At 50.7% G+C, this 11358-nt stretch overlaps 1 protein-coding gene across 1 annotated transcript in view; it reads right to left on the reverse strand.

The window, feature by feature from the left end:
- Positions 1 to 2836: 2836 nt before the first annotated feature.
- cux1a (cut-like homeobox 1a) overlaps positions 2837 to 11358 on the reverse strand; it is a gene marked incomplete at both ends in the record, with an annotated part of 10339 nt that continues 1817 nt past the window's right edge. Inside the window, 6 exon segments of the mRNA XM_084449825.1 lie at positions 2837 to 3251; positions 3752 to 3954; positions 3956 to 4080; positions 5725 to 5913; positions 10742 to 11127; positions 11228 to 11310. Coding sequence (XP_084305951.1) covers positions 2837 to 3251; positions 3752 to 3954; positions 3956 to 4080; positions 5725 to 5913; positions 10742 to 11127; positions 11228 to 11310 — 1401 coding nt within the window.

An 11358-nucleotide genomic window follows, 5' to 3' on the forward strand; every position in this document is an offset into this window, starting at 1 on the left:
TGTATGACAACTACATCTCGTACGTATAACCCAATACTGCCGGCAGTCTATCAGTCTAAACAAAATGAAACGTGACCCCTTTTAATTCCCTTCCACACAACAATAATAATAATAATAATAATAATATAATAAAAAAAACCAGAAATTAAAATAAGACAAAAATGTAAAATACAGCACCTATAAATAAGCAGGGGGAAAAAACCCACTATGTTGAAGATATCTACCGTGAGTCTGATACATGGCAATACAGTCGACCTCCTGTATTCTGAGTCTGCTATGCAAAAAGCCATGGAACTGAGAGGACAGCGTACGAGAGAGGGTGTGGCAGGCGTGCACTCTACGTGCACTCAGGCGTGCACTCTACGTGTGTGCAGGTATGTACAGATCAAAGCCTCGCACACGTATAAAAAACACACTAACACACACGCGCACACACAAGGGTGAGTCTGCTAGAACTGGGTAACGAGGCCTTGCTCACATCATTACACAGTTCTTACGTGCATACAAAATTAATCACACACACACACACACACAAGCGTGTGTTTTTTGTACACGTGTGCGCGCTCACAAACACACACATACACACACACGAAGGAGAGGCAGTGGACAAGCAGGCACTGTGAGCTCATAGCATAGGAGGAGGAGGAGGAGGAGGAGGGGGAGGAGGGGGAGGAGGAGGGGGAGGAGAGGAGGAGGGGGAGAGGAGGAGGAGGAGGACGAGGGGCTGTGCTGTGTGCGGGTGGTGGGTCCTACTATTCTAACACGTCTCGGGCGGGGGAGGTGAGTACAAAACTAATGTCTTTGTTTCTTCCATTGACCCGTGTCAAGCGATCTGTTGACCTCTGAGATATATTCACACTGGGCTCGTCAAGACTTCCAGACAGAAGGGGAAGTGACCAGTGCAGAAGCTACTTAACAGTCATGAATTATGAAATCATAAAACTGGTCATTCACGGAACAATGGGCGTCTAAAACGGTTGAGATTCCCGTTCTTAAATGAAGACGGATCGGGGAAGTCACACCAGTACTGTATAATAGTTTGGTTCCCATCATTCAGTTCATGCTCAAATTTGTTAGAATTGATCTTGAATCTATTGCTTGGCACAGCTTGTTTTGTGCATTTGACATCTTGACACCTGAGCGACCACAATGGCCACCCACTGTCGAATATATGTCAGAGGGCCTTAGTGGAGGGGCGTGTGAAAGGGTTGTCCATGGACAGGTCTCTCCTACAGCTGGTCTCTGGATGCAGAGAGAGCCCATCTCTCCCGCTCTCTCAGTGCACCACGTGAGGACCGACAACACAATCTGGCCTTCTTTTCCTTTTCTGTCAGACTTTCCTTTCTCCTTTTTTTGTTTTTACAATGTACATATATATACACACACACAACTGTAAGCAAAGATTCGAGAGAAAAAGAGCCTGAAGCTTGGAATATACAGTAAAGTGAGCTGTGCATCTCCTGGCTTTTTCACCCAATGAAACGCAAGCCTCTCGTCCGAGGGTCCGTCGGCTACACTGCCCGCCCTACTTCTGAGGTCTCAATAGTGTGGTTTTTGTGGTTAAAGAGGTTAAAAAGCAGATTGTTACTTTTCTTTTTAAAAATATCTAGACTGAAATAGTTTTCTTCTCCATGAACTTGTATATATATATTTTTTTCCTTTTCCTTATTTATTTTCAAACCTGATTTTGGCCTAAAATGGAGTGTATTAAACAAACCCGACCGCAGCCACCAAAAAGGAGACTCCGGAAGTCAGTTAAAGCTATGAAAGAAATGTGCACTACTTATGAAAGGGCTTCTAGATCACTCACGAGAAAGAACACTAAATGTCAGCTACCACAAGATTTTTTCAGATTTTTACCGTTTTCCTGACACGATCGTTGCATTTATATGTTGAACGTTGAAAATTGTGAATTAAAGTGATATTTTTTTTCCATCATTCCTTTCAAACAACTGATAATTTGCATTTTTACTTATTATCCCCACCTCAAATATGTAGGAATCAAAACTAGCATCGTTTAGAGTCGACCGACTGTGCAATCTCTTAGTGGCAACCAAATTGCTATAAAAGTTTTTTTTTTCTTTCTCATAGGAGAAATAGGATTTGATAAAAATGTTGATTCCTTCTGAATGTAGTCCATAACATATTAAGAGTTCCAAAGCCATTTGATGGCGACCTTTGGGGCACAGGAAGGAAGGTTGCTTGGGAGAAGATTCTTCGTACTCTCCTCTGTCCTTCGAGCCCTAGTTTCTACACGCTTGGCTTTTTGATATTGTTTATCGTTTGACGGTCCTTACAGAAAAAGTCAAACAACTGCAATGGAGTAACGAGGAGGAGAACCCCTCAGAAAACAGAGAAACAAGGGGGAACATTGTAACAGTTTGCTTGACGTGGTGAAAACTCACTGAGCGAACAAGGTTAGAAAAACTTTGAGGTGCTGAATAAATCTCTCAAAGGGAAACACGCACACACACCCACACACAAATAAAACACGACATCGCTTGTCCAGACAGTTTTCTCCCACGGAGTGCTGCTTCTTTGTGAGTAGCGCATTCTCTCTGGTCTTTCACACCTTTGGCCGGGGGTGTCAGGGCCCTGTGGCCGACAGGGCTGTTCTAAGTGCTTCGTTATTATTCCCAAACAAAACCAGGTTGTTGCTGTTGGTTTGCTCGATCCCCATAAATCTCTACACCCTCTTTGATATGAAAAAAGTCGTAAAAGACGCCAGCTCTGGCCTGACACTGCTGCAACAGGCTTGGCCTCGGACTGTGCAGTCAGGGCAGTAGAAAAATAGGAACTCTTTCTCCCCCGGTCGTATGCGCATGGGGGGACCGTATTAAAACTCCCACTCGTGGGGCTCATCTTTGCTGGCAGCCTTCTCCAGGCGGTGGATGATATTATTGAGGTTGGCTGCTTTCTTCTTGCGCAGGCTGCTGTCGCGGGGGTTGCGGGCGGAGGAGGCGTGGCCGGCGTCGGGGAAGCTGAACAGGCTGTCCAGGGAGCCGCCCGTGTGGCGTCCGCTGGTCCCGGCGGCGCCCTCGTCCCTGTGGTCGGGCCCGCCCTCCCCCTCGGAGGCCCCGCCCCCTCCCCCTGCCCCCTCCGGGCCCGGGCGGCCCTCCACCGTGCCGTCCGACTCCGTACCGTCGCAGCTGCTGCCCTCGCTGGCCTTGCCCGCCCGCGTGCCCGGGGACCCGCCCTCGCCCGCCGCCGCCTGGATCTCCTCGATGAACAGCTCCCGCCGGATACGGGACCTGGAGGCGCCAAGGGGAGTGGTCAGGCGCTGGCGCCATGATAACAGCCCCGCCCACATACCGTACATTCTCATCTCAGCCCCGCCCACTTACTGTACATTCTACTCTCAGCCCCGCCCACTTACTGTACATTCTACTCTCAGCCCCGCCCACTTACCATACATTCTCCTCTTAGCCCCGCCCACTTACTGTACATTCTCCTCTCAGCCCCGCCCACTTACTGTACATTATTCTCTTAGCCCCGCCCACTTACTGTACATTATTCTCTTAGCCCCGCCCACTTACTGTACATTACCTTACCTACTTGCACTCATATGATATTGTACTAGTCTTTTAAACTATTGCTTGTTTATTTGTTTTACTTGTGTTTGCTGGATGGGTATTTTAAGCATTTCACTGCGCATTGTACTCCTGTATAATTGTGTAATTGTGTATGTGACAAATAAAAATTGAATTTGTAATTTGGATTGATGTTGGCCGTGATGGACGAGCGCTCATACCTGTAGTTGTGGAACCAGTTGATGACGGTGCTGGTTTTGAGGTTGAGCTGGGAGGCCAGCTCTTCGATGGTCTTGGGGGAGGGGTAGGGCTTCTGCTGGTAGGCCCTCTTCAGCGCCTCCTTCTCCTCGGGCGCCAGGACCACGCGCGGCTTCTTCAGGTGCTGCTGTGGCGGGGGCTGGGGGGGCAGGGGGGGGGGGCGGGGCCTGGGGCAGCTGGAGGAGGAGGCCCCCGTGCTGGGGGCTGGCCCCCTGGCTGTAGTCCCCCCCGGACAAACCCCCGTCCCCCGCCTGGCTCTCGCTCACGGAGCTGTGACGGCGCTTCATGTAGGCTGTGGGAGAGAGAGAGAGAGAGAGAGAGAGGGAGAGAGAGAGAGAGAGGGAGAGAGGGAGAGAGGGAGAGAGGGAGAGAGGGAGGGAGAGAGAGAGAGAGAGGGAGAGAGAGAGAGAAGGAGAGAGAGGGAGGGAGAGAGAGAGAGAGAAGGAGAGAGGGAGAGAGGGAGAGAGAGAGAGAGAGAGGCAGAGAGAAAGAGAGAGAGAGAGAGAGAAGGAGAGAGAGTGAGAGAGAGAGAGAGAGAGAGAGCGAGAGAGGGAGGGGAGATGGGTCACTGGGGCCGCCATGTTTTTTTTGGGGGGGGGGGGTTCAGACAGACGTTCGATCTGCTCTCACTGAGCAGGAGGAGATCATGGAATGGGAGACTGGTCCTTTACCATTAAATACATAAATAAATGTGCTCCGTTTCCGTATTCAACAATAGAAGTTTGTTTTTGCGTGTTTTGTATACTGCAACTTAAAAGGGAAACAGCACAATGAAGAGCTATTTATTCCCAGTCAGAGACTCACCAGCAGGTGGCAGTATTATCAAAGATAAGGTGACATGAACAAGCGCCATTCTCAGCTCCGTGGGTGGTGAGCGCTACCATGCCAAACAAACGAGCAGAAACAACCTCTCCGCTCCGCTGCCGACCCATCTTTCCATCTCTGACATGTTCAACATCGCACACAAGTCACCTTGTTGACTGAAAAGCAGTAGTCAGGATAAGAGCTACAGGTCCAGGGGTCCTTTGGCGCTGAAGGTGAGGAGCACGCGAGTGTCTCTGAGAAGCTTATCAAGCTGGCCTTTCACCACACGGTGCAGTGGTGGCCGTAACAACGCCTGCGTAAAAACATTCCGCCGACATGACGATCTGGAGCGCAGCGCCTCGCGGCCGTGTGAAGCCTGTCACCTGCTCTGAGGCTGCCTTTAGCGTCCTCGCTAGCGAGGGGGTCCCCCTACGGTTAGCCCCCATGCTAACGCCACACTGGTAACTCGTAACGAGCCCCGGCCTTGACATTAAAAAAAGAAAAGGACCAGCGATGTCACTTCCACCCAGGGAGAAGTGTTTAACAGGCCTGATCCCTCCAAGAATGTTCACTTAGCTGGCCTGGGGGGGGGGCGGGGGGGGGGGGGAGGCAGGGTCCTGTCGGCTCTGATGAGAGCCTTGATATCTGGCGCCCAGACTGATCTAGACAGCCCTGAGAAACGCACACCTCCCCCCACACACAAGCACATGGGCAAATATGCACCACACACACGCGCGCGTACGCACACACTCTGTTTACAGCAGGAGCTCTGGGCATGTGTGCTTTGACTTGCCAGCCCAGGGACACATCTGGGCCATTAAGAGAAAAAGAGCATTCAGAAATGACTCCCCCCCCACTCATCATCTCTCTCTCTCTCTCTCTCTCTCTCTCTACTCTCCCACTTGGCACATTTTAGGAGGGCAATAATGGGGCCTTAAGTGGGGTGGCACGCTATGAGATGGGTCCAAGGACCTGTTGTTTACGGGGGTCAGGTAATCAGGGCATTAAAACGCTGACACCCACACTTCACTTCTACCGGAGCAAGGGTCTAGGAGGACTTTAACCCCCCCCCCCCACCCCACAAAAAAAAAAGGGTAGGGAAGGATAGAAAGGTGGGTGAAGTGTGCGTTACCTTTCTTCTCCATGCGCTTCATGTCCATGAGCTTCTCCACGTTGCGCGGGTCCTGGAGCCAGAGCTGCATGCGGACGAAGGGCTCGCGCCCCTTCAGACTCAGCTTGTGCCAGGGCTTGGGCCGGGCCAGCAGGTCAGACACCGACCCCTGGGTCAGACCCAGGATGGTCTCCCCAAACAGACGCTGACCTGAGGGGGCAGAGAGAGAGAGACAGGGAGAGAGAGAGAGAGAGGGAGAGAGGAAGAGAGAGAGAGAGAGAGAGAGAGAGAGAGGGAGGGAGAGAGAGAGAGGGAGAGAGAGAGAGAGAGACAGAGAGAGAGAGACAGAGAGAGAGAGAGAGAGAGGAAGAGAGAGAGAGAGAGACAGAGAGGGAGAGGAAGAGAGAGAGAGGAAGAGAGACAGAGAGAGAGGGAGAGAGAAATAAGGGAGAGAAAGGGAGGGAGAGAGAGAAAGAGAGATAACGAGAGAGACAGAGAGAGAGACAGAGAGAGAGAGAAGGACAATGTATGACACATTCATAGAGCCTCACATTACACAATAACACCACAAGTGTTCTCTTCTCTAGAGAGCGAGCCGAGCGCTTGGAAAACCAACCAACGGTGGACAAAAATGTTCTGTGACATCATGACTAAGGGACACATTTTTCACTTTCATCCATTGGATTTTTTATTTTTTATTCCACACACTTTTACATGTCCCAGCCTAGGAGAGGGCTGTATGGGAAACCTCACATCAAGACTTGGTAACGATTTTTCTGCTTCCACTGAGAGAAGAGATGGTTACTAAAGTCTTTGACTGGCCGTTTGAGGGCTTGAATGTTGTTAAGAACAAAATAACCCGGGGAGGGGGGGGGGGGGGGGGGGACCCAGGTCTGGATCCACATAAGAAAAACCACAAGTGAGGCGTCTGTCTTCAGCGCAGCCCGGGGTCTCGACGCGCTTCAAACGTGGGCCGGCTCTCACGCTGAGCCGAGCGAGGCTCTGTTTCCTCTGCCTGCGTCTCGGGGGAGGGGGGCTGTGGGCGGGAGGGGGGGGGGGCTGCGTCTTGGCTGTGCGCCTCAGCGTTTCATGCAGGTGGCGGCGGCGGAGGGGCGGTACAAACGCAGGTAGCGTGGCAGAGATGTAGAACGCTTCTGAAAAGAGCGCCGGGGACCTGGGAGCGCCTCTCTACGGAGACGAGAGAAGAGGAGGCTGATGGGTAGTCAGCGTGGGAGCCGAGAGAGAGAGAGAGAGAGAGAGAGAGAGAGGTGACGCCAGTCCCGCTGAGAAGATCTATGTGTGTGGGTTGGTGTGTGTGTCGTGTGCGTTGGTGTGTGTGTGTGTGTGTCGCTTTGAGATGGAAGGGCTGATTCCCCACCGCACTCGGGTCAGACGAGAGCTTTCTTTGTGCTTTACAGTACACACCTGTCACACAGTACACACATATGCACGCACACACACACACACACACACACACACACACACACACACACACACACACACACACACACACACACTCACAAACACATTATCGGTCTTATCGTTCAGCCATGCCGCACCAGTTGTTTAGCAATGGCCTTGAAAATCTCGGCCCGGTAACAGGAGTGAACTCGTTCATCTGTTCTAAATGAACCATGCAGCTCTTAATGAAACCACGGATTCCTACTGGCCATAAATCAAAGCGAGCACCTGAACAATAGATTGTGGACTGCCGCCTACTGTACACCATCAGCAAATCTCACAAGGATTGGATTAAGGGGCACCCTGGATGAAAGATATTTTCTCAAAGATGCACCCTTTGTGCTCTAAATATTCCACCCAACGTGTGTGTGCGTGTGTGTGTGCGTGTGTGTGTGTGTGTCAAGAGGAAACAAATCACAATAATTTGTCGCGTCTGTCCGCACCACTTTGACTGGAAAATCGATTTGTCTATGTGCATCATGTGTGTCTAGGCTACATGTATTCTTAGCAGAATCGTTAATCACCCCAGTGAGAGAGATGACAGAAAATGCTACCCATGTTTCCATTTCGGCTATGCGGCCTCACCTGGCCAATGTACCACGGTGGCTAGGCTAGGTGGCTAGGCTAAGCTAGGCTATGTGGCTAAGCTAGGCTAGCTGAGTTAGCGGGTGGACAAGGGAGCGATGTGGGCCACTCTCACTGTGAGCGGCTCTCTATAACAACCTCCTCCGTGACTCTGACTCTGTGGAGGGCTGCTTAAACGGCCCCATCCATCATGCAGGCTTTAGGGAGGGGACAGAGGGACGGGGGGGACGAGGGGCGCCGTGGTCATTAGCTCTGTGGAGATAATCAAACAGACTCTGTTTCTAATGTTGCTTTCCCTTATGCAACAAAGAAGTAGGGCTGGGTGGAGGGTACAAGAGCCTGAAATGGAACCAGGCCTATTAATGCCATTCAATAGGTAGTGACGAAATCTATCCGGCTAGGTGGTCGGCTAAACCAGGAAGCTGCGACCCAGCAGTGCTACACTGGCTGTGACACTGGCTGGTGCCTTCCAAGGACAACTAGTAAACTGTGTTCTCGGTGTCTTTGTTGTGCGAGAGCAGAGCACGGTTAATTTTAGCTGAGGGGACCGCTAATGAGCTAGCTGGCCAGCATGTGGAACGCGGCGGCTGGCTAATTTTTCTGCTTTGGCAGCCTCGTGATGATGGCGGGCTAAAGAGCATATCTCGAGTTGTCGAGCGTAGCTAATGTGTGCAATGATGACATGCACACCAAACTCGGAGCAACATTACTCATTTGAAGTGTGTGGCAAATCTCAGCAAGGGCTTTTTAAGAGTAATTAAATAAGCCATTAATAGCCAGTAGGAGGGAATGTTTGTTGGGGGCTTGTTGCTGCTTGGTGAACATGGAAGAATGATGTAGTGTTCTGCGCTAGCGAGCGTTCTGGCGCAAAACAGACGCGTTGCATCATCCTGGCGACAAGACTGTCTGAGCTCAAGGGGCTCAATTACAAAACCTCTGTGCAACACATACAGGGAAAAGTGAAAAAATACTTTAAAACAAAAAGTAATAAAAAAAACTTTTACTAATTATAAAGTGTCTGAAGAATGTGGTGGAGAGAGGACCCCAGTGAAAGCACTTGCAAGCAAGTGTGTGATAAAAGCATGGATTCATATCCCAGTGTATCCCAACGTACAGAGCTGAATAAAGGTGGGTTCTGAAAGAGAGAGAGAGAGAGAGAGAGGGAGAGAGGGAGAGAGAGAGAGAGAGAGACATACAGTATATGGTCAAACCCGGAGGCGTAGTGGAAGGTGTGTCTGGTCTTGGGGATGGAGAGAACCCCCTTTCTGAGAGGATGTGCAGCAATAAAACACAGAAGGAATAGTTGGAAGGGGCTGATGGTGGTGATGTCTCTTTGGGGTTTGGTATATCTGTTTGTGTATATGTGTCTTGTATTTCCAGTTCTCTAGGGGTTAGACACACCTGTAAGATTACAATTCAAATGAACTAAATGTACATATGCTCTCCAGGAGATTTGTTCAGAGACGGACTGGAACCCATCATCCTACAACTAGAACTTTGAGGTCAAGAGATGATCCCCAACAGCTTCATATTCTGTTCTTCATATGGTACTACAGTATAGGGTCTGGTACAGTATATGGTCTGGTACGGTATAGGGTCTGGTACGGTATAGGGTCTGGTACGGTATATGGTCTGGTACAGTATAGGGTCTGGTACAGTATATGGTCTGGTACAGTATAGGACTGGTACAGTATAGGGTCTGGTACAGTATAGGGTCTGGTACAGTATAGGACTGGTACAGTATAGGGTCTGGTACGGTATATGTTCTGGTACGGTATAGGGTCTGGTACGGTATATGTTCTGGTACAGTATAGGGTCTGGTACGGTATATGTTCTGGTACGGTATAGGGTCTGGTACGGTATATGTTCTGGTACGGTATAGGGTCTGGTACGGTATATGTTCTGGTACAGTATAGGGTCTGGTACAGTATAGGGTCTGGTACAGTATAGGGTCTGGTACAGTATATGTTCTGGTACAGTATAGGGTCTGGTACGGTATATGTTCTGGTACAGTATAGGGTCTGGTACAGTATATGTTCTGGTACGGTATATGTTCTGGTACAGTATATGTTCTGGTACAGTGTAGGGTCTGGTACAGTATATGATCTGGTACAGTATATGTTCTGGTACAGTATAGGGTCTGGTACAGTATAGGGTCTGGTACGGTATATGTTCTGGTACGGTATATGTTCTGGTACAGTATAGGGTCTGGTACGGTATATGTTCTGGTACAGTATAGGGTCTGGTACAGTATAGGGTCTGGTACGGTATATGTTCTGGTACGGTATATGTTCTGGTACAGTATAGGGTCTGGTACAGTATAGGGTCTGGTACAGTATATGATCTGGTACAGTATATGTTCTGGTACGGTATATGTTCTGGTACAGTATAGGGTCTGGTACAGTATATGTTCTGGTACAGTATAGGGTCTGGTACAGTATATGATCTGGTACAGTATATGTTCTGGTACAGTATATGATCTGGTACAGTATATGGTCTGGTACAGTATATGTTCTGGTACAGTATAGGGTCTGGTACAGTATATGTTCTGGTACAGTATAGGGTCTGGTACGGTATATGTTCTGGTACAGTATAGGGTCTGGTACAGTATAGGGTCTGGTACGGTATATGTTCTGGTACAGTATAGGGTCTGGTACAGTATAGGGTCTGGTACAGTATAGGGTCTGGTACGGTATATGTTCTGGTACAGTATAGGGTCTGGTACGGTATATGTTCTGGTACAGTATAGGGTCTGGTACGGTATATGTTCTGTTACGGTATAGGGTCTGGTACAGTATAGGGTCTGGTACAGTATAGGGTCTGGTACGGTATATGTTCTGGTACAGTATAGGGTCTGGTACAGTATAGGGTCTGGTACAGTATAGGGTCTGGTACGGTATATGTTCTGGTACAGTATAGGGTCTGGTACGGTATATGTTCTGGTACAGTATAGGGTCTGGTACGGTATATGTTCTGGTACGTGGCGACTCACCCAGGTTGTTGTCGGTCAGCACCTCCTTCACCTTCTTGGTGATGACGTAGGTGTCCAGCTCGGCCGACATGGCCACCATCTCCTGGATGCTGAGGCCGGCGTGTCCAGGTACGGGCAGCGGCGTGCCGGGCTGGGACTCGGAGGGCTCGCTGGGCTCCCGGGCCGGGGCGTCGCGGGCCCCGCCCCCTCCTCCGGCCCCGCCCGCCTGCTCGCCCAGGCTCTTCACCGACTCCTCGGCCGAGCTGAGGGGTGACTCGGGGGCGGGGCTGCAGCTGGCAGAGGTCTTTGGGGTGTTCTCTGTTTGGAGAGAGAGAGAGAGAGAGAACAACCGGGTGAGAAGGAGAAAGGGAAACAGACCCGAGGGAGTAGCGACTCCCAGCTGCCGTCTACACGTGACAGGAAGCAGAAATGTGGCAGGAAGCAGAAATGTCCGGCGCCCCCCCCCTGCCCGGCCCCCCCCCCCCTGCCCGGCGCGCCCCCCCTCACCCTCCCAGGAGCTGCCACCTCTCCGGGGGGCTTCGTGCGTAGCCGATGATTCGCCAAGCAGGTGGCCATTCCGCCGCGGCCGGCTGAGTGACAGTCGCTAACAGCCTCGCCGGGAGCCTGTCATCCCCGCC

This window comes from Borostomias antarcticus, assembly GCF_949987555.1.
Source record: "Borostomias antarcticus genome assembly, chromosome: 15".
NCBI classification, from domain to species: domain Eukaryota; kingdom Metazoa; phylum Chordata; class Actinopteri; order Stomiiformes; family Stomiidae; genus Borostomias; species Borostomias antarcticus.